This window comes from Rana temporaria, chromosome 4 (assembly GCF_905171775.1).
Source record: "Rana temporaria chromosome 4, aRanTem1.1, whole genome shotgun sequence".
Classification (NCBI taxonomy): Eukaryota; Metazoa; Chordata; class Amphibia; order Anura; family Ranidae; genus Rana; species Rana temporaria.
In genome coordinates this window covers 453681112-453707393 of record NC_053492.1, presented here as the reverse complement: position 1 = coordinate 453707393, position 26282 = coordinate 453681112, and the positions used below count along the sequence as shown (strand labels likewise).

At 43.8% G+C, this 26282-nt stretch overlaps 1 protein-coding gene across 1 annotated transcript in view; it reads right to left on the bottom strand.

Moving 5' to 3' along the window:
• Positions 1-790: 790 nt before the first annotated feature.
• Positions 791-26282, bottom strand: part of FOXN2 (forkhead box N2) — a 69313-nt gene continuing 43821 nt past the window's right edge. The window contains exons 2-7 of the mRNA XM_040351591.1: positions 24068-24606; positions 16626-16750; positions 14435-14496; positions 7224-7292; positions 4042-4089; positions 791-1422 (exon numbers count right to left, since the gene is read on the bottom strand). Of these exons, the coding sequence (XP_040207525.1) occupies positions 905-1422; positions 4042-4089; positions 7224-7292; positions 14435-14496; positions 16626-16750; positions 24068-24592 (1347 nt within the window). The 5' untranslated portion in view covers positions 24593-24606 and the 3' untranslated portion in view covers positions 791-904. The remainder of the gene's footprint in view (positions 1423-4041; positions 4090-7223; positions 7293-14434; positions 14497-16625; positions 16751-24067; positions 24607-26282) is intronic.

Sequence of the window (26282 nt, the reverse complement as noted above, 5' to 3'; positions counted from 1 at the left end):
TACTATATTTTACAAATGGAGTGTGGTTAGAGTCATGGAAGGAGATGCATCTTTGCCACACATACATACAAGATCAGCTGTGAGAATGCCAAAAGAAAAAAAATATTCAAGCTATGAAGTGTGTTGAATGAACATAACAAAGAAGGAGGAAACTTTAGGAGCTTGCTACTCCAAAATTAGGAAGCCAACATGCCAGGTAACCGGTGCCTTCAATGAGAACAGGAAAGATAGGCACCAGTTTATAGGCCCACATGGCGACCTACCTCTTGAAATCCATCCAGCCATTTTAGAAAAAGATGAAAAAAAATTCAGTTAAATCGCAGTCTGGTGTTCAAGTTATCAAAGACCATTCAGTCCATATGAAATACAGAAGGAGGGGAGGAATTCTTTACAATTATTCTACTCGTGTGCACTCAGCACCTTTGTTACTAAATCACGTATAAATAAATTGGCAAAAGTATTCCTAATACTGCAGAGTTTTATCACTTTGCCGCGTAATGTCCAAAAAAAAAACATAACATATCAATATTACATCAGCAGCTCATAGTGAGGGTTGCGTCACGATTTCAGGAATCCAGAGTCGGGTACATTTTAATAGGACTAAATAGCTTATTTTTAGGAAGTTTGCACGTCATGCACTCCTGCTTTGTAATCAAAAATAAAATAAAAAAGTGAATTATTCTAAGGCAGTAATTATGGGAGAACAAAACAGGTCAAGCTAGCTGAGAGCAGGCAAAACAAAAATACAAAATAAGCCTATTTTTTTATTATGGCTTTGATCTCCTAGAGAAAAAAAAAAAAACTGGCTGAAAAAATATTGCCACGCTTTGAGTTGATGGAGGCAGGGAAAAAAAACAAAAAACAAAAAAAAAAAAAAAAAAAACTTTGCAGGCAGGCAGACTCACTATTTTCTATGCTTCTGGGACTGAGCTTTCGCAGTTTTTAAAAGAGAATCTAGACAAGTGCGGATTCCCGCTAAATGGAGGAGCGATCCTGCGGCCTCTTTAAGCTCGTCGTCGATATCTTGGCAGGCTTCTTTTCGCAGTTTTTTGCCATGCTGTTCTTTGCTAGAATTTATACAGGGTTGTGCGGCGTAGCCGCTGTCGCCAAGTGCATCTTCCTCGTAGTCCATATCGGTGTCGTCCTCGCTGTGAAATCCTTCGCTGCCATCGCTTCCTGCCCGGCTGTTCTTTGGGATGAACTCGTACACCTCGTCGACAGAGGACAGGGAAGACACGCTGGAGCGCGATTCGCAACGCTGAGAGTCTGTGCCGCTGGCACTGTAGTTGTGATCCTCTTTAGGATCGATGTTGGTGACTGTAGAATCGCTCTCTTGAAGCGACAGAGACGCACAGTGTTTGAACGCGCTGCTGTAATTGCGTTTCTTAGGCAGTACCGCCTTATGAGGCTGAGGTTTCTGGCCTACATAAAAATACAAAGCACAAGACATGTGGTAAAACATTGTTATAGTACTTTATTCTGTTTCAAACTCCAGTACAGATGGCACTCCTATTATTCACTAGGAAATTTGCAATGCTATATACCCTATTTATCAGCATATGACACGCACCCTAACTTTAAGAGAGAAGTTTCAGGAAAAAAAAAAAAAAAACTTTCCACAGCCCCCTGCGCATAACACGCAAGCACAGTTTACCTTCTATTTTCAGGGTAACAAGGTGAGTGTTATACGCCAATAAATACAGTAAATTTAAAAAAAACACACAAAGCACACTTTTCTGCACTTACTTTATATTTAACATACATGAGTGGGGCAAAGCAATATTTTAAGTTTAATGACCTAAAATCGGTAATCAGCAGCCACCTTTTATGGTCACATGTTCACTCTGATTGCATTGCAGCGCATTACTGAAGCCAAAATGATATCTCTCCAGATAAGGTGGAAAAGTTAAAACATTTTATTTGCCATCTATGTCCCCATTAGGGAATGCTCACTTCCTGTGCCGTCAGTGTAATAAGAATTGTCTCTATGGGCGTTTATGGCGTTTTATTGCCATACTGTTCTCTTTTGCCAGTGAAGAAATGGCACTTTGGGTTAAAGCCAAACTCCAGCCCAAAAAGTACCAACTATCCAGGAGGTGGCAAAGTCTCCCCAGTGGGACCAGAGACCGCAACAATAACCCAGGGAAGGCAACCTTGGCACTAGAGCTGTGCTGAAACTACATGTCTGTCATGCCTGTGGCTACTAGACATGTAATCACCACCACAGCTGGACGAGTGCAACGTCTGTGCCCCTGACATTTGTGACAAAACGCGTAGGATGGAGCAACCCATCTTTTATGCACATCTGTAATGTATTTTATAGCATATAAGTAGATTGACCGATTTAATAGAGCATCCCTGAATGATATCACTATGTGGTATATTTAGCTGATCTTCCTATGCATGTTCCTGCGAATTGGAGGTGACATCTATATTTGAGGGATGTGGCCAACGCTGTATCCTGGCCTAGGCCAACAAGGCCCAGGCCTAGTGCAGCACTTTGCAGGGGGGGCAGCACGGAAAGTGTACCTGCTGGCTTGTGCTACACTGTTGGTGTAACACAAGCTGTTTCTAATTTTGACCATCCTATCATCCTGGACCACAAACCTTCCTCACTGTGCTATATGTTTTCTGCTGCACCATTGGCATGGTTATATCGTCCTCTCCATAAAATTATCAGAAATTTGTTCTTGAAGTTGAACTATAGGCAACACTTTTTTTTTTTTTTCATTTTGGATAGAGTAAGGGAGGGTTATAGCCCCTGTCAGTTTATTTTTTTTACCATCCCTGTGCCGTTGCAGAGATTTCCCTTCACTTTCTGCCCCATAGCTAAACAGGAAGTGAGAGGAAATCTACGCAAATTAAGGGAATCCATTCCCCCCACCCAGGCATTGAGAACTAGTGTCCCCACTTGAAAATGTCAGGGTGGGTCTTAAACAGAAAGGGGTGTGGCCTTGACAGGAAGGGGGTGTGTCATATTTAAATTAGGCCGTGCACGAGTTTAGTCAGGCCTAGGGCAGCACAAAACCTAAATACACCACTGGATGTGGCGATAGCATTTAAAGGCATAGCTGTATTTTATCTGATTCGATCAAGTGTTGTACGACTTCTCTGAATAGAGGGTCTAATCACATGCATGCAGCTAAAACGTGTGGACATCACTGTCTGCATATTTGTTACAGGATAGTGACAAAGGCGGCCAAATAAAGCCACATACATGGAGTCAATTACCAATGTTGTTGGGGCCTTTTTGACTAAAGCCTCGTACACACGATCGGACTTTCCCACAACAAATGTGTGATGGCAGGGTTTTGTCAGATAATCTAACCGTTTGTACGCTCCATCAGACAATTGTTGACGGAATCTCCAACAACAAATGTTTTATAGCATGCTCTCAAATTTTCAGACAACAAATGTGTTCCGTCGGATTATGCCATTGTGTGTACACAAGTCTGTTGGAATAAATTCCAAAAGTATGAACACGCATGCTCTAAACCAGGGGTCTTCAAACTACGGCCCTCCAGTTGTTCAGGAACTACAATTCCCATCATGCCCAGTCATGTCTGTGAATGTCAGAGTTTTACAATGCCTCATGGGATGGGTATTTCGGCAACAGCTGGAGGGCCGTAGTTTGAGGATCCCTGCTCTAAACCAATGCTAACCATAGCACAACATTAGCAGAAGTTGCCCAAAGGGTGGCGCTAAAGAGCTGAAAAACCACGTAGGTTTTGTGTATGTTGGCTGAAAAAGTTCTGCCGTCTGCATGCAGAACAAGTTCACGGCCAAAGCCCTTCACACATAATTCCATGGCTTTGTCCGATGGAAATCAGATTGTGTGTATGAGACTTTAGAATTATGCTGTTCTGCACAACAGCAGACTGCAGGTTTCTAGCAGAAGACCTGGTTGCCATATGTAATAAAAGCTATTCCCTCTTTATCAATGCCCACTATACAAATACTAATGTATGGTTTTATCTGTATTAAGGAACTGTTCAGTGCGTAAACAGAAAAAAAGAATGAACAGGAGGTGACAAGACTTACCATCGGCTCCCTCTATCTTGACATTCTCTTTGATAGTGCAGCAAACACCTTTATAAGAAAAGATAAATAAAATACCATAAGGACACAGAGACCTAAAATAAACACCTATCATAATGTGGACATCAGCCTGTACTTAAAGAAATAATATTTGCAGTATGCTACATTTAATGTGTTTCTAAACCCAGGACTCTGCATTCACTATATCTGGTCTCCCACAGTACACAGAACATGGAAATCCAGTTATTTTAGTAAATATAAACCGCTAAATCACTTTTCTCATTAGCAGTCTTAAGCCTTCTATCAGTATCTAGTTAAAAGGGCTGTAAAAGGTACAATTTTTTCCCCCTAAATATCTTCCTTTACCTTAGTGCAGTCCTCCTTCACTTACCTCATCCTTCCATTTTGCTTTTAAATGTCCTTATTTCTTCTGAGAAATCCTCACTTCCTGTTCTTCTGTCTGTAACTCCACACAGTAATGCGAGGCTTTCTCCCTGGTGTGGAGTGTCGTGCTCGACTCCTCCCCTGGAATACAGGAGAGTCAGGACGTCCACTAACACACAGCTCCTTTCTCTATCTGCCATGTAGAGAGCGTCCTGACTTTCCTGTAGTCCAAGGGAGGGGGCGAGCACGACACTCCACACCAGGGAGAAAGCCTCACATTACTGTGTGGAGTTACAGGCAGAAGAACAGGAAGTGAGGATTTCTCAGAAGAAATAAGGACATTTAAAATCAAAATGGAAGGATGAGGTAAGTGAAGGAGGACTGCACTAAGGTAAAGGAAGCTATTTAGGAAAAAAAACATGGTACCTTTACAACTCCTTTAAAGCTTGTAGGGGGAGTTCTCATTCTCCTCTGACTGTCCTTTGAGGCTGCAGGAACCCAGACCCTCTATCTGGACAGTGCTGAATCGCACACTCCCAAGAAACACAAAAAAATTAAAATCTAGCAATACACACCAAAATTGAGCATGTGCAAAGTGACTCCAAAGGCTCACTTTGGAAAGTGCTGATTGGCCCTGTGCTGATCACCTGCACCTCTTCCAAAAAAAAAAAAAAAACACTTTCCAGCAATACACACCAAACTGAGCATGTGCAGAGTGCCCCCAAGGCTCTGTTCAATCAATAGATGGCTTGGGCACAGTGGAAGAAGGGAAGGATCAGAGAAGATGGGATCAAACAGACTTGTGCAGGATTAGCCCCCTAGGTTCCACCGTGAGTATAACAAGCATGCTCTTTTAAATGCCCTTCTACTGGCAGGAGAAAAGCAGCTGCAAAAAAACAATAGGAATAAAAAAAAGCAGCAGTATCCCATAAGCACCTCCCGCCGTATAGTAAAATGATGGTGGGCGAGATCCCCTTTCGTTTTTGGACGACATCAGATGACGTCTCACCGATGTTGTGTGCGCCCACGGGAGTGCCGTGTTTCTGGGACAAGGCACGACCCTGATCTCTGTAAAGAGCCGATGACGCAGCTCTTTACCCATTTGATCGGCTGTGTCTAAATCACATCTGATCACATGTAAACACAAAAGTGTTGGTAATCTTCTCTCCTCGCCTTACACTGACCGTGTGAGGAGAGAAGAGCTAATCAGCAGCATCTCCTCGCAGGAGAGACTGTACAGGGAGTCAGGGCACAGATCTCTGTGCAGCCCACTCTGTGCAGTCCATCAGTGAAGGAGAATTACTTATTTAACCACTTAAGACCCGGACCTTTAGGCAGTTAAATGCCCAGGCCAGGTTTTGCGATTCGGCACTGCGTCGCTTTAACAGACAATTGCGCGGTCGTGCGACGTGGCTCCCAAACAAAATTGGCGTCCTTTTTTCCCCACAAATAGAGCTTTCTTTTGGTGGTATTTGATCACCTCTGCGGTTTTTATTTTTTGCGCTATAAACAAAAATAGAGCAACAATTTTGAAAAAAATGCAATATTTTTTACTTTTTGCTATAATAAATATCCCCCAAAAACATATTTTTTTCCCTCAGTTTAGGCCGATACGTATTATTCTACCTATTTTACCTATCTACCTAAAAAAAATCGCAATAAGTGTTTATCGATTGCTTTGCGCAAAATTTAGAGCGTTTACAAAATAGGGGATAGTTTTATTGCATTTTTATTTTATTTTTTTTCTACTAATGGCGGCGATCAGCGATTTTCTTCGTGACTGCGACATTATGGCGGACACTTTGGACAATTTGGACACATTTTTGGGTCATTTTCACAGCAAAAAATGCATTTAAATTGCATTGTTTATTGTGAAAATGACAGTTGCAGTTTGGGAGTTAACCACAGGGGGCGCTGAAGGAGTTAGGGTTCACCTAGTGTGTGTTTACAACTGTAGGGGGGTGTGGCTGTAGGTCTGACGTCATCGATCGTGTCTCCCTATAAAAAGGGATCACTCGATCGATGCAGCCGCCACAGTGAAGCACGGGGAAGCCGTGTTTACATACGGCTCTCCCCGTTCTTCAGCTCCGGGGAGGGATCGCGAGGGGGCGGCTAGAAACGAATAGCCGCACCCTCGTCCCGGATCGCTCCCTGCGGGTTACCGACCGCCGCATGTACCGGGGGGGGTCCAAATCGGACCCCCGACCCGCGGAAAGGCGGAGACATACATGTACGCCCATATGCATGTACGTGCCATTCTGTGGATGTATATGTACATGCGGCGGGCGTTAACCGGTTAAAAAAAATTCTGATAAGAAAAAAAATTAAATAAAATTAAAAACCCCAGTGATGAATAAATACCACCAAAAGAAAGCTCTATTTGTGCAAACATTTTTAAAGATTTCATTTGGGTACATCGTTGCATGACCGCGCAATTGTTATTCACAGTGTGACAGCGCCGAAAGCTGAAAAATTGGGCTGGGCAGGAAGGGGGTAGAAGTGCCCTGTATTGAAGGTTTAATTGTAAACAGGGTGAGGCTCATTTTGAATACCTCAATCATGTGCCATCATTTGCCCTCACACAAGATTGGGTATTCAAAGTGAACACTACTTCACCTCATTCACTCAAATTTACTGAACTAGGTGAACAGCTTCTAATTCTTTAGTAAATCAACCCTACTGCCTTATACGTCACAATATAAACAATTACTTAAACATAATAAACTGCTGCACTTTAAAGTGTTCCAGGAACTACGCCAAAATATCATTCATGACTGAAGAAAAATAAAAGCAATTCTTACAATCCGAAGCGTCATGCTTGATAGAGCTGTTTAACAACATCATTGCAGTGGCAGCGTCAATGTCAGAATCTGGAAGAAAAAAGAAAGGAGAAAATGTTTTTTCATGTTGTGCTGCATCAATTTGAACACCTTCAGGGTTATTTTGAACCAGTTTTAAAGCTGAACTCCAGGAATTCAGCTCCTTTGTAAAAATTGAAGGCACACTATGAGTCAAGTCCAAGGAGCTGCATGGCATCTCTTGGGCTCACCTCTATCATTTACATTTGACAGTTTTATTGCATTCCTGGAAGACGGCTATCACTTATTTCTGGAAGCCTGGCGCTGATGCTTCAGGTCTCAGCATCTTCAACATTAGAGTCAGTGCAGCTGCTAGAATTATCCCTCCTCCTGCCCAATCACAGAAGCCTTTGTATTCTGTGAACCCATTCACAAAATACAAAGGCTTCTCTGAATGGGCAGCAGAGAGGTGGGAAAGGCCATAGCTGCTCTGTGTGCATGTCTCTTCTCTCTCTCAAAGCCCAGATAGTCAGTGCAGAGCCAAAAATCCGGCATATATAAATAATAGAAATAAGTTAGAGATGTCATGCACCTCCTTCGACTTAAAGTGGAGGTTCACCCAAAAAATCTATTTTTAACATTAGATTGAGGCTAATTACTGGGAGGCAGAATCGGGTGTTTTGTTTAAAATCAATGCAGTACTTACCGTTTTAGAGATAGATTTTCTCCGCCGCTTCCGGGTATGGGCTGTGGGACTGGGCGTTCCTGATTGACAGCCTTTCGACCGTCGCATACATCGCGTCACCAGTTTCCGAAAGTAGCCGAACGTCGGTGCGCAGGCGCCGTACAGAGCCGCACCGACGTTCGGCAACTCGTGACCCGCTGTATGCGACCGTCGGAAGGCTGTCAATCAAATAGAAACGCCCAGTCCCGAAGACCATACCCGGAAGCGGCGGAGAACATCGCTCTCTAAAACGGTAAGTACTGATTAAAAAAAAAAAACACCCGATTCTGCCTCCAGTAATTAGACTCAATCTAATGTTAAAAAATAAATAAAAAATTCGGGTGAACCCCCGCTTTAACTCATAGTGTGCCTGCAAGGTTTTACAAAATGTCTGAATTCCGGGAATGCAGCAAGCTTCTGACATCAGACTTTACTGTAGGTGCATTTGACATTCAGTTGATCTGCATTTTTTTTTGTTATATTCAATTGTTTATTTTCGATTTTTGCAAGATAACCGCAAACTTAGAAAGTGGCAGAATACGACAATAGTCAGACTATACAAGACAATATCTAGAAAGGTCACAATAATCCACATAAAATAAAACAGAATCAGTAACCAACTAAAGTATTTCGAAGTTGCTTCCAGGGGTTGTAAACTCTCATTATAATAATCTGATATTTAGGCAATGGAGTCTGATCCAAAATCATAAGCCGGTATCAGCTGGGAGGAAGTCCCTAGTAAGAGCCGAAGCATCTCTCAGCATGTATTCAAGGCATAAGATCAGAGTTGTGGGCCCTCGGTGGAGCCCCTGTGAGAGGGGCCAGGTACAAATTCAAGAAATAGCAAATGGAAAGCACTGGGGACAAAAACTTTGTGTTGGGTATGTGATGGGGACAGTGTGAGAGGGAGGGGGGGGGGGTGGTCTTGCATTCTGCAGCAAAATACCACTGCCTGATGTGGCCAAAGGGTGGGTAGCCAATTGGGGTCAGCTGAGGAACAGCAAGGTTCCTGTGACCCTGGACTCCAGGTGGACATTTCCATCTATCGACAATTGACACCGGAAATGAAGATACCGCGGCGCTACACATGCTTGCTGGGCTGTCCAAGCCATTTCCCCATTAACAATCAGTGGCACAGAGAGCCAGGATTGGTGCAGATGTTCTGTCAAGTTCTCCAACCAGTCAGAAACTCCAACCGCTTAACTTCCGGTTTATTTAAAACCAGCAGTAATTGCAGTTTTTGACGAATTGGTGGTTGGACACACCACTGGCGACAGAATAGAGTCCAGTGCAGGATATTATGAGAGGAGATTCTTTCCCCTGCTCCTAGCCAACAAAATGGCCGCCTCGGCAGCAGTGACAACTTTGTCCTCGTTAGTCGCTGTGCTGTCAAAATAGTCTTCCTATACCGGACTCTATTCGGTGCTGTGTCCAACCACCAATTCGTCAAAATCTCAGATTATCAAGGTTTTAAATACACAGGAAGAGACATGGTTGGAGTTTGATGGGTTGGAGATATTGACAGAACACCTGCAGCAGCTCATCATCCATCCAGCTACACCCTTTCAGGACTGTGCCTCCATCACAGGCTCACCCTCCCGTGGACTCCTACACAAAATATAATATTATATACACACACACACACACACACACACTATGTATATACATATACATACATACATACATACATACCACACTTTTTACTTTTGCGAGTATTCGTTTTTCTTTTTAATCAAACCATGTTGGAACGGTCTACACCAGAGTTGTTGTGCCATCTCCCTGCCTTCCCCTTGCTTTGTTTTAGGTTCCCCCTATTATTCCTTATGCTCGGTGGTCTGCCCCATCAATCCATAAAACCAGGTTCTGTAGAAATCTTCCCCTTTTCTAATCAATAAAGCCATTGCATCCTCCATTGTTTTAATGTCATGTACTTTACCGAGCCCAGTTGACCTGCATTTAACCTGTTTTGGCATTCCAATAAACTTCTATAAGGAGAGAACTGTTCTGAAGCAAACAAAAGTCCATCCACACCGGCCAAGTGAAAACCCGGACACTTCAGTCTGCTATGTATGGGAATATGAGCAAGCAGATGTTAAGGTCAGGAAAAACCATGGGTTTCAACGATTAGTAGATAAAGAAATAACGGCAGCTGAAGTTATATTGGGGTAGCACAGTTGGCAAGTAGTAAGCACTTCTGCCTGGCAGCACTGGAGTCATTGGTTCGAATCCAAACCATGACACTACCTGCCTGGAGTTTGCATGTTCTCCCTGTGCCTGCCTGTGTGGGTTTTCATCCCACACTCCAAAGACATGCTGCTAGGTTTACTGGCTCCTGTCTAAATTGGCCCTAGTATGTATATGTTTGAATGTGAGCTAGGGGCCTTAGACTGTAAGCTCCATAAGGGCAGGGACTGGTGTGGATGTATAAATACAGCGGGTAAAATAAGTATTGAACACGTCACCATTTTTCTAGGCAAATATGATTCTAAAGGTGCTATGGACAGTATGTGTAATAAAATAGAATGGACAGGGGAAAAGGAAAAAAAAAAAAAAAAGTATTGAACGCATGAAGAAAGGGAGCTGAAAAATCTATCAGTAATTAGAAAGCAATCCTGCCCCTTGTCAGTGCAAATTATTATCAGCTGGTCCAGTCTCAATGGATGGCCTATAAAAAGATGTCTCATTACCAAGGTGTCACACAGGAAAACATCTCATGATGGGTAAAAGGCAAAGAGATCTCTCAAGATCTTCACAAACTTATTGTTGCAAAACATACTGATGGCTCTGGTTACAGAAGGATTGCTAAACTTCTGAATGTTCCAGTGAACACCGTTGGGACCATAATCCAGAAGCGGGGAAAAAAAAAATCCACCATAAACCAGCCACAACCTTCTGACAAAGGTGTGAAAATAATTATCAGAAGAGTTGTCCAAGAGCCAAGGACCACTTGTCGAGAGCTTCAGAAAGACCTGGAATTAGCAGGTACAATTGTTTCAAAGAAAACAATACGTAATGCACTCAACCACCATGACCTGTATGCACGCTCACCACGCAATACTCCATTGCTGAAGAAAAAGCATGATGAAGCTTGTTTAAAGTTCGCTGCACAAAATTTAGACAAGCCTGTAAAATACTAAGTATATAGTCTGGTCAGATGAGAACAAAATTGAACCCTTTGGATGCCATAATACACACCATGTTTGGAGGTCAGGTGGCACAGCACCCCAAAAACACCCCCATACCAACAGTGAAGTTTGGGCGGGGGGGGCTAACATCACGGTGTGGGGCTGTTTTTCAGCAAAGGGTACTGGCAAACTTCATATGATTGACATACTTGATCAAAATCTGCTGGCTTCTACCAGGATGAAGATGACCCCACTCTGTATATGTAGCACCTGCACACATGCCTGACCATCATTTGGCATCTGAGGACCCAGCCTGCACTGAGCAACATGTGTAGATTTTGAAGACAAGTCAAGCCAATGAAGATCTGCCTATGGGTTCCACCTACAGGGGAGGACAAGGCCTGGAAAAGGGCACAAGGGCAGTTGTTTTTTGCTCCATGAAGCCATCTGTGTGTGTTGGTGAAAGCAGCATAGGCAGGTCGTTGTGTAGTCTGGTCCCGAGAGTACATACAAAGAGGTGGCTCTGTGGGACCTTGCAAGGGTAAGAGAAACCACCCAACAAGCATTGTTGTAGCCAGTGCCAAGGGAAGCAGCTTATTGTGAAGGAGGCGGACAACTGGAAACTACCAAAGAGTGTAAAGCCAGTCAGTTCAGTAGGGACTTCGCCAAGATTCGATCCATCTATGGCAGGAGTCTCCAAACTTTGAAAAAAAAAAAAGGGGCACAGTTTATTGTCCTTCATACTTTTGGGAAGACTATGGCCAGCAGAAGTGAAAATTTTCCAGGCATTAATGGAAATAAACAATCGCCACATTTGGTATTAGTGGGAGGAATAGTGCCTTACTGTTGGTGTCAATGGGAGAAATGGTGCCCTACTCTCGGTGTCAGTTGGCAGAATAGTGTCTCATATCACTTGCTAAAAACAAATGTGGTGGGAGGACCCTGGAAGTTCAAGGAGCTCAGTTCTGGAACTCCTTGCCCCTTCATATAAGACTGGAAAATTATCTCCTAAAGTTTAGGAGATTGTTAAAAACATGGCTATATATCCAGGCTTTCGGGGTGACTTAAATATTAAGTATTTTGATAGCTCAAAATTTTTATATATTTAGCTTTGTATGTTTTAGATTTTTTATTCACTGATTGTTATTGTTTTATTGTCACTTGTTTGGTCGATGTAGTTTTTGCCCCTTTTCTGTTCTGTTTTTATCCCACCAGCGCATCAAGGCATGTGTGTAAGACTGCGCTGTGTTTTATAAGCATTTTAATAAATATCAATAGTAGGGATATGCTTCAAGGGACAGATAAAGGCAAGCAAAGGGCCACATTCGGCCCCCGGTCCGCAGTTTGGACACCACTGATCTATGGGAAGGCTGAAAATACAAGTGGATCCATCGATGAACTGGGGTACAACCAGCCTTTGGGATCTTTTCATGCCAATGGCTATAGACGCTAGATGTAATCATTGTGTTCTGCCGCCCCGCCCCACTACCAGCAGAAAACAATGGCGCTGCGGGAAAGATTCCTTCAGCAAACACTGACTGTGTTGATGGGGGATTCCAGAGATTTTCTTACCTACCACCCGTGGCGAAATGAAAGAAAATCTCCAAGAGCCCCTTTACACTGTGCCGCCCATAGCGTCAACGGTAAAATGCGGCTATTTTTACTGCCAACGCTATGGGCGGATTTGCGGTGCATTTCGGCCGCTAGCGGGGCGCATTTACCCCCCGCTAGCGGCCAAGGGTTAAGCAGCGCATTGTGGGCGGTATACCTGTGCTGTCCCATTGATTTTAATGGGCAGCAGCGGAGGAAAAGCAGCAAACACGCCGCTCCTTCTCCGCTCCAAAGATGCGGTTAGCAGGACTTTTTTTACCGTCCTGCTAGAGCACCGCTCCAAAGTGAAAGCCCCTTGGGCTTTCACACTGGAGTGAATGGGGGACAGATTTTTAAGGGCATATTGCAGGCGCTATTTTTAACGCTATAGCGCCTGCAATACGCTCCAGTGTGAAAGGGGTCTAAGGGCTGCTTAAGTTACCATTACAGCATCTGAACATTTTGTTCTTTCACAGTACAAAATAAAAGTATATTGTCAACCCTTCCGTTTTAAGAAGCCAATGCTGTACTTCAAAAACCACTGTACTGAAATAATGTGTCTTTTTCACGGCTCCTCGCCGTAATCTGGCTGGTTATCATGTGTCCTTATTCTCGGTATCAGAAGATTCTAGCCATCTGTATTCTCACGTTACCATGTACACAAGCTTATGTCTGAACTGTAAAAGAACATTTTTCAGGACTCAGCTAAATTTACAGTTTCCATAGCAACTATACTGCAGACAAAACTTTGCATAAAATCAGGACAGTGTGGAGGCCAATCCTATTCAATGACAACACACCTACTTCAATGTATACCCACTGCTCTTCTCCTGGTGATACTAGATCTAATATAGACATTTTGTAAAAGCTTTATAAATAGTGAAGCAAATAAAAAAAAAAAAAAGTAAGAAGGATTCCATAAGGGGGACATGCAGGGACTGAAAGGAGGCATGGTACACTACAGGCACCAGCAAGGTGTACAGTGTACATTAAAGATGAATTCCAGGTATGGAAAATTGTACAGATTTAGGGCTTCATGTACACAGGACATTGTTCAACCTCTCCTGAACAATTTAACCTGACAGCTAGAAACTGGCGTCTAAAAATGTCCGTTTAGCCATGTTTAGCCGCGTTTGCCTCAGCTCATCGGGAATAGTGAATTGCGAGTTCATGGTTGGTGGTGGTTGATTGGAGCGGGAGGGGAGGGAGGGGAGGAAGCGGGGACTGTGGTCCTGGCGCTCTTACCTATGGGTATGTTGTGAAAGAACGTGGATAATGATGGTGGTGGTTGGAGGCGCCGGGGGGTGCATGGGAGGGATCCCCCTTCCACTACAGCGTTGAAGGGGAGATTCTTCCCATGCATTGCTTTTCGCCCATGGTTGACGGGCCGCCCCCCATCGCCACCTCGGCTCCCAGGGGAGGGGGGGTGGGGGGTATATGTTCCTCGTCCCCTGGTGCCTCCAATTGTCATTGTTGTCATCTGCGTTCTGAACCATCTCCATAGACAGCAATGGGAATTCTCCCCTCTAGCGGCAGAAGCGTCCGGCGTTTTGTCGCTCAGGTGTGAATGCAGCCTTAAACTCAACTGCCTAGTAAAAGACTATAAATTAGTAAATGTACTAATAAGATAACAGAAGAGAGAGTTCAGGGGCAGCTGGAAAAAAAACGCCCAACTGCTCCTAAATGTCCGTTTACCAGCAGCAGTGTACATGAGACCTAACCCAACAATGAAAGGAATTGTGCCATCCTTGTAATCAGTGTAAATATCTGCATACCTTTCACGGCGTGTCCTTGAGTCTGTTTCAAAGCGGAAGATAAACAATGGGGAGGAGATGCACTAAAGAAAAAAAGGAAAAAAAAGGCATAATTTAGGTTTGGTGCAAATCTTGCGATCTACAAATAACAATAAAGGTTGTTTGGATAACCCGGGCCGAGGATAAGCCTACAGATAACATAGTAGCACACATTTCGACAGAAGATATAGAAAGATGGCCTTGTTTACACCTTGTGCAGCGATGCAAGTTTTTCTGCACAGGTTTTGCAAGAGCACACAGAAAACAATTGTTCTCTATGTGTCCTGTTCACACCGTATCGTGTCCTGATTTTTTCTGTGCATTCAGTTTTCAGCAGGAAAAAACAAATAAACAATGTGACATCACATTGTGGTGTGAACAAAGCACAGAGAACAATTGTTTTCTTTGCACCCTTGCAGAGAATTTATGTTCCATGTTCATTATTTTTCTGCGCAGGAATATCATAGCAGCGTTACGGTGTGAACAGGGAGAACAATTGTGCAGAAATTAGCATCACACTTTAAAAACATTCGTGGTACATAAATGCTTATAGTGTTGTCCCATTCCAATACCTAAATTGTGAAGTATGTAATACCCAAATAGGGTACTTCCATACAATAAGGGCTCAATTTAGATATACAAAAAGTGCCCATTACTGCACCTCATGTGTTAATGGCGCGTTTTCAGCGTATTCTTGCCAATGGCTCCTGTATCTCAACCAATCAAGGAGGGAGAGCCCCGGTTCTTGTGCATATATTGATGGATCGGGATTGGGCTTATTTACCTTCATGCACAGAATGCATGAAGGTAAAAAAACTTCAGCATTTACAACCACTTTTAAACGGAAAAAAAATTGCAAAAGTAAAAAAAAGGCATAATGTGCTAGTATGCATAGCATACATACTAGCACATTATGAAATGCAGGCACCGAATAGAGCCGACCCGAGCTTCCTTCGGGAAGTCGTGACGCGCTGTGTGCCCGCCGTCGTTTAGCATGTCAATCTCCCGCGGGATTCCCTACCCGGAAACCGCGGTGAATTCCACGGCTAAACGATATCTACGGCAAAAAAAAAAAAAAGGTCAGTGTCATTTTATATGCAGGACTGGGCTGGATGCAGTGTTAGAAATTTTTTATAGGGTGAACCTCCACTTTAATTACAGAAATAATCATAAAAACCAACATACAAAGAGTTGCCATGGTACAACCTGTTGGTTTTTATGATCACTGTCAATCTTTGTGATATGTTTATTTCTGTATTTAATAAAATGATTTCTATTTTTTTATACATTTGTTTGGCCTTCCATAATACTTTAGTCCAATCCACACAATCCCAGGGGCATCTCTTGCCAATCACTGTGGTCACGTGATCATAAACCTCGCCTCCGGGCATCTGAAATACTTTTCAAAGGGCCGGGAGGTGCCTTGTGCAAATTGGGTTAAAGCGGTGGTTCACCCTAAATAACAAGTTTCTACCATAAAATCCAGCATACTAGCGTGAGCTACAGTATGCCTTTATTTATTTTTTTGGCGCTGTACTCACAGTTTAATCCCGTAGTTACGTTTCAGACTCCCCGCGGGGAATGGGAGTTCCTATGCAGAGGGGAACATGATTGACGGCCGGCTATGGCGCGTCACGCTTCCCGAAAATAGCCGGAGTAGGACTCGGCTCTTCACGGCGCCTGCGCACAGACTAGGAGCTGACTGCGCAGGCCGCGTGAAGAGCCAAGTCCTATTTCGGCTATTTTCGGGAAGTATGATGCGCCATAGCCGGCCGTCAATCATGTTCCCCTCTGCATAGGAACGCCCATTCCCCGCAGGGAGTCTGAAACTTAACTACGGGATTAAACTGAATACGGCGCAAAAAAATAAAATAAAGGCATACTGTAGCTCGCGATAGTATGCTGGATGACATGGTAGAAAAATTGTTTTTTATTTTTTTAGGGTGAACCCCCGCTTTAAATGTACTGTGAAGATATGGAACACAATGGCTTGCAGGTCTCTGTTGGTTGACAAACGGGGTGCTGGAGAATTTTCCTATGCTGGTTATAATAAATAAGCGGAGGACACATTCTGCTGTTGCCGAGTGAACGGAAGGGAATCTTCCTCTGCTTTATTGTATTTATTAAAACGGAGGACATCGATTTGTATTGGTAGCGCTAGTAACCAGCTTACCTTGTAGGGGAGGCAGGAGGGGTGTACAACGCAAGTGCAGCAGAAAACGGCTGTTTCTTCAGAGCTTGGACTAGATTGGGCTTATACTCCGGATCAACACACCATAAGGATCCTTTTCCATTTACCTAAAACAGACAGCAAAAATGCTAAATTAGATAGAGACCGACATGCTGTTAAGCCAATTACCTAGACACCGCCACCAAATTGCCAAAAAAAAAAAAAAACAAACACAAAACACAAACACACACACACAAACACACACACACACACACACACACACACACACAAACACACACAAACACACACACAAACACACACACAAACACACACACACAAACACACACACAAACACACACACAAACACACACACACAAACACACACACAAACACACACACAAACACACACACAAACACACACGTCCATTGTACAAAACAAAATATACATGAAATCTCCTTTTGATTACAAAGTCTGTTTGTTGGGTTGAAAACCTCCAAAACATTATATTATTTTTGGTGGGTGTTGCATATTTTTAGGTCACATGATATTTGCAAAGCGGTTTTCACGTTAATTTTTTTGGGGGGAAAACACACAGACTTAATGAATTTTAAAAACGCACAAAAACAAAAATACCCAATTGTCTACCCTTGAGGTTACGCCCAGAGAACAGCGCCAAACTACGGGACATTAAAAATTCTTTATAGGCAAAGCTTTACAGGTTACCAGTTTGGAGTTACAAAGGAGGGATGGCACTAGAATTTGTGGCAATACCTCACATGTGTGGTGCGATCGCCGTTTACATATATGTGTGGGACCAACTGCACGTTCGCCTGGGGGAACAGGGGAGCTTTAAAATGTTTAATCATTTTATTTCTAAAAAAAAAGTAACACCATCTTAAATTTGTTTTTAATCCAACTTTATTGCCATCACAAGGGTTGAACAAAATTCCTTGTGATAGCATGGGTTGCAACAGATCTTCTTTATGGAGCAATCTGGGGTCTAAAACCCCAAACCTCTCATCCAGACTTCAAAGCAGCCAACAGATCGGTCTATAAGACCCCAAAATCCCTCCATTGCACCTAAAAGCATTAAAAAAACACCAAGTTTGGCCGTTTTGAATACTCCTTTTTTTTTGGTCTTAAAGTCTTAAAGAGGAAGTAAACCTCCTCTGCAGACATTTAACTATAGGTAAGCCTATAAGGCTTACCTTTAGGTAGTGTAAATATCTCTTAGAGCCCATTCACACCTTGGCGTTTTGTCGCCTGTAGCGCGACGTGCACAAACGCCAGAGGGACCAAAATACATGCAAGGCTATGGGCATGGTTCACATCTGAACGCTGATGCGCCTGACGCGCATCGCATGTAGTCAATAAAAGTTTCGGACCCTTTTTTGTTGCGCATATCGCGCGATATGCGCGTATTTGAGCGTTTCCATTTCCCATAGAAAGTAATGGAAACGCTCGATTCAAGCAACTTGCGCGACAACGGGCGTTTGCTACGGGCGTTTGGTCAATAGAACTTGTCGCCCATGCAGAAGATTGAAAAAATCTACCAACATAGCAACAAGTGATGAAAAGATGATAGTTTTTCCTATTGGCTAAAAAAAAACCGTCAAAGTACAAAAACGTCGGACAACGCTGTATGCAAACGCGCATATTAGCATGAATATGCGCGACAAAACGCCGGAAAAAAACGCTGCTATTGCCTACGCCTAGGTGTGAATGCAGCCTTAAACGTGTACCGGCGGCTACGTGGAGGGGGGGGGGGTTTGGCGCACTAGGGAGCACGGGGAGAGGTTTGTTTACACTTGCCTCTCCCTGTCCTTCCTCTTTGTGACCCGATCACGGGACACCATCAGCGATCGGGTCCGCTGTTCCCGCGGGGACAGTCACAGAGAAGAGGACCAGGATCTTAAAGGGGACATACATGTACGCCCCTTGTGCCCAGCCGTGCCATTTTGTCGACGTATATCGTCATGCGGCGGACCTCAAGCGGTTAAGGTGAAAAACCTTCTGTGCTGCAGATGCCCCCCCTTTTCCTTACCCGAGTCCATGCGATTCAGCGATATGTCCAAGCACAGCAGAGCCCCCGGCTGCTGTCCCTGCTCATTTGACAAATCGCTAGCTGCGGGTGCTATGGGCTCCCGCCAATCAAATCTGGTGACATACGAGCGGGAAGGGGTGGCGGGGCAATTTGTCAATGAACACACCCGGGGGGGCCAGGGAAAGCAGCTTGAAGTGGATGAAGAGGAGGAGCCTGGAGCGCCGGAGGGGACCCCCAGATGAAGAGGATTGGGGCTGCTCTGTGCAAAACCACCACACAGAGCACAAGTGTAAATATGTTTTTTATATATATATATATTTTTTTTTATTTATTTAAAAACAGGTAGAGTTACGCCGGTGTATCAGTAGATACGCCCTCGTAACTCTGAATCAGCGCCGTCGTATATTTAGGTGTATTCTCAAATTGAGATACACTTAAATCTAGCTAAGATGAGCGCCACACGCATCATAGCTGTCTATTTGTGCCAGCCGCTAGGGGCGTGTACGCCGATTTACGCCTAGAAGGCGTAAATCAGCGAGATACGCCTATTCACGAACGTACGCTTGCCTGTCGCAGTAAAGATACGCCGTTTACGCAAGCCGTTTTCAGGCCTAAAGATATTCCACCAAAAAGATGGCGCAGCCAATGTTAAGTATGGACGTCGGAACCGCGTCGAATTTTAAAATTTTTACATCATTTGCATAAGTCGTCCATGAATGGCGCTGGGCGTAATTTACATTCAAGTAAAAAACAATAAGTCTTTGCGGCGTAATTTGGAGCAGGCGCACTGGGATACGTCCACGGACGGCGCATGCGCCGTTCGTTCAAAACGTCATTTACGTGGGGTCATGCTTTATTTACATAAAACACGCCCACCTCTTCACAATTTGAATTAGGCGCGCCTACGCCGGCACATTTACGCTACGCCGCCGTAACTTAGGACGCAAGTGCTTTGTGAATACAGCACTTGCCTCTCTAACTTACGCTACGCCTGCCTAACGTTAGGCACGTGTACCTGAATCCAGCTAAAACCACTTATAACCACTTTAATTGAACAAGGAGAAGTTAAAGCCGATTGGTCACTATGCACAGCGGCACCAGATTCTGGGTGCTCCAGTTTTAGTAATTCTCCCCCTAGATGTATATTTTGCAGTAAAACAGTAACAGCGAAGGGGGTGTAATTCTAGAGGAGATTTCTCCCTCTCAGCACATTCCAGTAGAAGGCTCTCTTTCTTGTAGAGATTACAGCTGCTCTTGTATTTTATCTCTCCTATAAGGAAGATCTCCTTTAGTTTAGCAGGAACACAGGCTCATCTCAAATTACTCAAAGCTGAAGAACAGAGGCAGCAGAAGGAAGTGCTGCCATGACAACCCAAACCAGACTGTTATCCGAGACTATAGCTAGACTTGCAGGAAGAGTACAGTAACTGTTTATGTGCAGCTGGGAGATGCATTTCCATATATAGAGAGAGATTAATATGCACCATCAGCTTTGTAGTAACAACTTCCCTATTCTTATCTTTAACAGGTGAGGCGATTTTTAGGTTATAGAAAACATGATTCATATGGAATTCTTAAAAGCTCCTCAAGTCTATAACAGCTAATAAAAAAAATGAGAGGTACCAGAAAATGTGACCCCAGTGCTTGGCTCTCTCACTGCATGATCCAGCTTTCACTTACATCAGATGATCAAAAAAATAAATAAAAAAAAAACACACCACAAACAAACACACTTTGCTTTAACCCCTTCCATACAGGGCATTTTCACCCCCTTCCTGCCCAGACCAAGTTGTAGTTTTCATCGCTGTTGCAATTTGAATGACAATTGCGCGTTCATGCAACACTGTGCCCAGACTAAATCTTTATGTTTTTCCCCCACAAATAGAGCTTTCGTTTGGTGGTATTTGATCATCTCTGCGTTTTTTTTTTTTTTTTTTGCGCTATAAACAAAACAGCAATTAAAAAAAAAAAAAAAAAACACAATATTTGTAAATGTTTTAGTTAATAAAATAATTACAATTTTTTTTGTGTTCCCCCTCAGTTTAGGCCGATACGTATTCTTCTACATATTTTTGGTATAAAAAAAAAAAAAAAAAAAAAAAAAAAAAAATGTTGTATATATGTATATATCTCAATAATCGTTTGATTGGTTTGCGCAAAAGTTATAGCGTCTACAAAAAATAGGCGATATATTAATGGCCTTTTTTTTTTTACTAGTAATGGCGGGGATTTGCGATTTTTTATTGTGACCGTGACATTTCGGCGAACACATCGGACACTTTTGACACGTTTTTGGGATCATTCACATTTATCCAGCGATTAGTGCTATAAATATGCATTGATTACTGTGTAAATGTGACTGACAGGGAAGGGGTTAAGCACTAGGGGGCGCTGAAGGGGTTAATATGTTACCTAAGGTGTGTTCTAACTGTAGGGGGAGGGGACTCACAAGGGGAGGAGACCAATGTGTGTTCCTCTGTACTGGGAACACACATCGGTCTCCTCACCTGCTGACAGGAGGTGGATCTGTGCGTTTACACACACACAGATCCACACTCCTGCCGTGATCACCGGCAATCGCGGCCAACGGCATCCGCGCCGGGTCACGAGCGGTGCCGTGGGCGCGCGCCCTAGAACGCCGGGAACACAGGACGTCATATGACGTCCACTCGGATCGAGGGAGGGGTTCCTGCCGGCGTCATTTTACAAAGCGCCGTTGGGAATGGGTTAAAAAAAAAAACATTTCATGTACGACAAAGGATTCCAATAGCACTAGGGTTAGCTAAAGAGGTTAAGTTTGTCACATTAAATCCTTGGACTTGACTATGTGATAAAGAGAGGAGTCATTGCTCCAATGACTGATTAAAGTGACAAACACTGTAAATAACAAAAAAATAAATGTTTTTGCTATTCTGATCCGACTTCCTGCAAGGCTCCAGTCACACGACTTTGGACATCAAAGTGGCATAAGTCGCAGCCCATTCTTTTCAATGGCGCCAGTTCAAATTGGTGAGACCTAAAGTCGCGACGACTTAACCACTTCAGCCCCGGAGGATTTGACTGCCCAATGACCGGGCCATTTTTTGCAATTCGGCACTGCGTTGCTTTAACTGACAATTGCGCGGTTGTGCAAGATGGCTCCTAAACAAAATTGATGTCCTTTTTCCCCCACAAACAGAGCTTTATTTTGGTGGTATTTTATCACCTCTGCAGTTTTTATTTTTTGCGCAAGAGAAAAAAAAAAAAAAGCTGTGTTATTACAGTGACAGTGCATATTTTTAGCACTGATCACTATATTGATGTCACTGGTTCCCAAAATTGTCAGTTGGTGTGAGAATTTCCAACGCAATTTCGCCATTACTAGTATATATATATAGTGGTCTTTTTTTTTTTTTTTAATAGCACAAAAATTAGGAAAAATAAATAAATAAAAAACACAGGAGGAGATCAAATACCACCAAAAGAAAGCTCTATTTTTGGGTACAGCGTTACACGACCACGCAATATTCATGCCCTGGTCATTAAAGCGGTTGTAAACCTCATAAACTTTTTTTTTTTTTTTTTTAAACCTGCAAAGGCAAAAGGCATAATCAGCCAGTATGCACCGCATACTGGCTGATTATGAAATACTTACCTGGTTCACGCCGAGCGAGATGTCATCTTGCTCCGGCGTGTCTTCCGGGTATCGCCGCTCCAGCGCTGTGATTGGCTGGAGCGGCGATGACGTCACTCCTGCGTGTGCGCACGGGAGATTTAAATTCGGCAAGGTCTGGCGGCTGCCGGTCCTTTAGCCGAGAATCCCCCCTGCACATGCGCCGCTGCAATCAGCGGCGCATTGCGGGGGGAATATCTCCTAAACCGTACAGGCTTAGGAGATATTCTTGATACCTACAGGTAAGCCTTATTATAGGCTTACCTGTAGGTAAAAGTGAAAAAAGTGGGTTTACAACCACTTTAAGGGGCCAAATCTTACAGAAGTCAAACCCAAAACCAAGAACACAATAGATTGCAGCTTACCAATCATTAGATGTGGTGGCTGCATCAGTTTTCTTTGGCTTTTCCCCCCCTCTGTTTTCACCTGGTGATCTGGCCAGTAACACATCTCCTGTATTAGTGAGACACAACTATGGAGGAATGAGCACAGGAGACAGCAGGATTGTCAGTTGGGGAAAGGAGGGATTTGAGGGGGGGGGGGGGGGGTTGTAAACAAATGGAAGCTGATCATTTTAATACATTCTGTTGGAGAACTTGGGCTTTGGAAAAACAGACTTGCTGGCTGGATCACCGGATGAAAAAATAGAAGAAAAAAAAAATCCTAAAAAGGGAAACTAATGCAGCCAACACATCTAAGAATTGGTAAGCGGCAGTATAATAAAACGTTTGCTTTTGCATTTAATACTGCTAAAAATTAAAATGCAGGTTTGTGACCCCCATCTCTGGAAACATTAAAGCCTGGTACACACGATCAGATTTTTATCGGACAAAACGTAGGATTTTTGTCCGAAGGGCGTTGGCCATGAACTTGTCTTGCCTACAAAAACGCCAAAGAATTGTGGGCCAACCAACACAAAACGACATGTTTTTTCAGCTCTTTAGCGCCACCCTTTGGGCAACTTCTGCTAATGTTGTGTTAGGGCGAGCATTGCTTCTGAGCATGCGCGTTTGTACTTTGGACTTTTGTCCACACGATCGGAAAATTGTAAAGCATGCTATCCAACATTTGTTGGCGGAGAATCCAACAATTGTCTGATGGAGCGTACAAACTGGCAGATTTTCCGACAACAGCCTGTCACACAATTCCCGTTGGAAAATTCGATCGCCTTTACTCTTAAAAAAAAAAAAGTTACCAAATACAGGTCACCTATTTCCAACCTGAAATCTTCCCAATATCTGCTCTGATCATAATCCAAGTTTAATGGGGTTGTAAATGTTTTCTCACCTTAATGCATTAAGGTGAATAAACATCCGAAGTAACCCCCCCCCCCCCTCTCCAGGCCCCCCCTTTTACTCACCTGACCCCTCGAAAGTCCCACGCTCTTCCCTGCCACCCTCTTCAGTTCCCAGCCTGGCCGTTGATTGGCTGCCATTGGCTGGTGCTGCTGTTTATCACATCCAATGAGGTGGCATGCGGGGGGCGGGGCCGAGTGATACAGTCGGCGGCTATGGCCGCCGCTGTATGACGGGAGCGCGCCCGCAAGAGCTTTCCACCATGCAAGCTCACATGAAGGTGGAAAGCTCTTGCGGAGGGGGAGCCATGACAGCCGCCAAGGATGCCCAAAAGACGTGGATCGGGGGCCACTGTGTGCAAAACGAGCCACACAGTGGGAGGCAAGTAGAACATGTTTTTTGTTTTTTTTACTTTAGTGTCGCTTTAATTTCACTGCTGACCAGATCACTTACCTTTCCATGACTCCTTTCAACTTTTTGAAAGCATTTGTTTAGAGAAAGGTTGTGTCGGACCGAGTTCTTCCAGCCGGTGGGTGCCGTGGCAAAGTAAGGGAACCGGTCTAGGATCCAGCTGTATATCTCTTTCACAGGCAGGCATTTGTTAGGGGAGTGTTCAATCGCCATATAAATGAGTAGGCTGAAGGAATACGGAGGTTTTGAGGAGGCAGAAGACTTCTCCGCGTTTCGACAACCCGATGGTGAATTGTCGCCTTCAATGTCATATAATGGATTATTGGCTGCAAGTCCCTCACTTCCAAGGCTGAAATTATTCAGCAGGTTGGTACTCTCGTGAAGCCAGTTCAAGTTTGTTAACTCTTCGTCTGCCGGGCCACAGTCCACGGCAGAGGCCTTTGGCCTGGCTGCGCCGACCTCTTCTGGCAGGCTACCCATTGTATCGATTTGACTCAAACCTGCGGCTCTCTCTGCTCCGGGAGTGTCGACGTTCTTGTCAGGAGTCATTCCCGTAACCGGACCCATGCAATCTTATCACTCTGTAACAAACACAACGAAAGGCATTAGATCGATTGATAATCAACTCATGACAGTCAGGAAACATGGCATGTATACATATACTTTTGTTTCTATTATAGCTACATGAATAATTAATTTTAAAGTGGTTGTAAACCTTAGACATGGAATATGAAAAAACCTATCCCTCTATAGCATTTGGCACTACATTTCCCATGATACTCATCTACACTGCAGAGTGCGTGAGGATCATGGGAAATGTAGTTCCAAACCATCTGGGGTGGCAAGGTTCGCCATCACTGCTCTATAGTGTGGATTAGTCTCACTCCAGAGCACTAAGTGTCATTTCTGTCTGCTGCTTTGTTCCTCTGCTATCAGCATTAATCACTTCTCACAAGTTTTCCACACACAAAGAGAAAATGGTGCCAGGGGAGGGACCTCGGGAGCATGAAATTATCCGAAATGTCTTGGTATGATGAAGCATTAAGATTTCCCTTCGCTGGAACCAAGCCTAACCCCTGAAAAACAACTTGACACCATAATCCCCCCTCCACCAAATGATTTGGATTAGTGCACAAAGCAAGGTCCATAAAAGACATGGATGAGCGAGTTTGGCGTGGATGAACTTGACTGGCCTGCACTCAACCTGATAGAACACCTTTGGGATGAATTAGAGCAGAGAACGCAAGCCAGGTTTTCCTGTCCAACATCAGCGCCTGACCTCACAAATGCACTTCTGGAATAATGGTCAGACATTCCCATAGACGCACTCCTAAACCTAGTGGACGGTCTTCCCAGTAGAGTTGAAGCTGATGTAGCTGCAAAGGGAGGACCAACTCAATATTGAACCCTACAGACTAAGACGCCATTAAAGTTCATGTGCGTGTAAAGACAGGTGCCCCAATACTTTTGAATATATATATATATATATCGAGTATTAACGGAAGTATTCGTACTCCCGCAAATACCCCTGATGCCAAAATAGAATACTCCCTCCCCATGCCGCCAGCGCCGCCGTCGTGTGTCGCAAAACCGCTGCCGCGTTAATCACCGCGGCGCGGGGAACATTACAGTCAGCTTTCGTTTGAATAGCCGGTTTCCCCGCCGCATAGACACTCCCCCTTGGACGGATCTGTCCAATCGCAAACAAGGGGGAGTGTCTCTATACACAGCGCAGCAGGGAAAACAGCTATTCAAACGAAAGCTGACTGTAATGTTCCCCGCGCGGGATTAACGCGGCAGCGGCATCATTTAGGTACGGGGGACATGGCTGTATGTGGGGGGGACATGGCTGCATGTGGGGGGACATGGCTGCAATATGTGGGGGGACATGGCTGCAATATGTGGGGGGACATGGCTGCAATATGTGGGGGGACACATTTAAAAAAAAAAAAAAGAAGTATCGGTATTCGGTATCGGCGAGTACATAAAAAAAAGTATAGGTACTTGTCCTAAAAAAGTGGTATCGGGACAACCCTAAATTTTATATATATATATATATATATATATATATATATATCTATCTACATCTATCTACATCTATCTACATCTATCTACATCTATCTACATCTATCTACATCTATCTACATCTATCTACATCTATCTACATCTATCTACATCTATCTACATCTATCTACATCTATCTACATCTATCTACATCTATCTACATCTATCTACATCTATCTACATCTATATACAT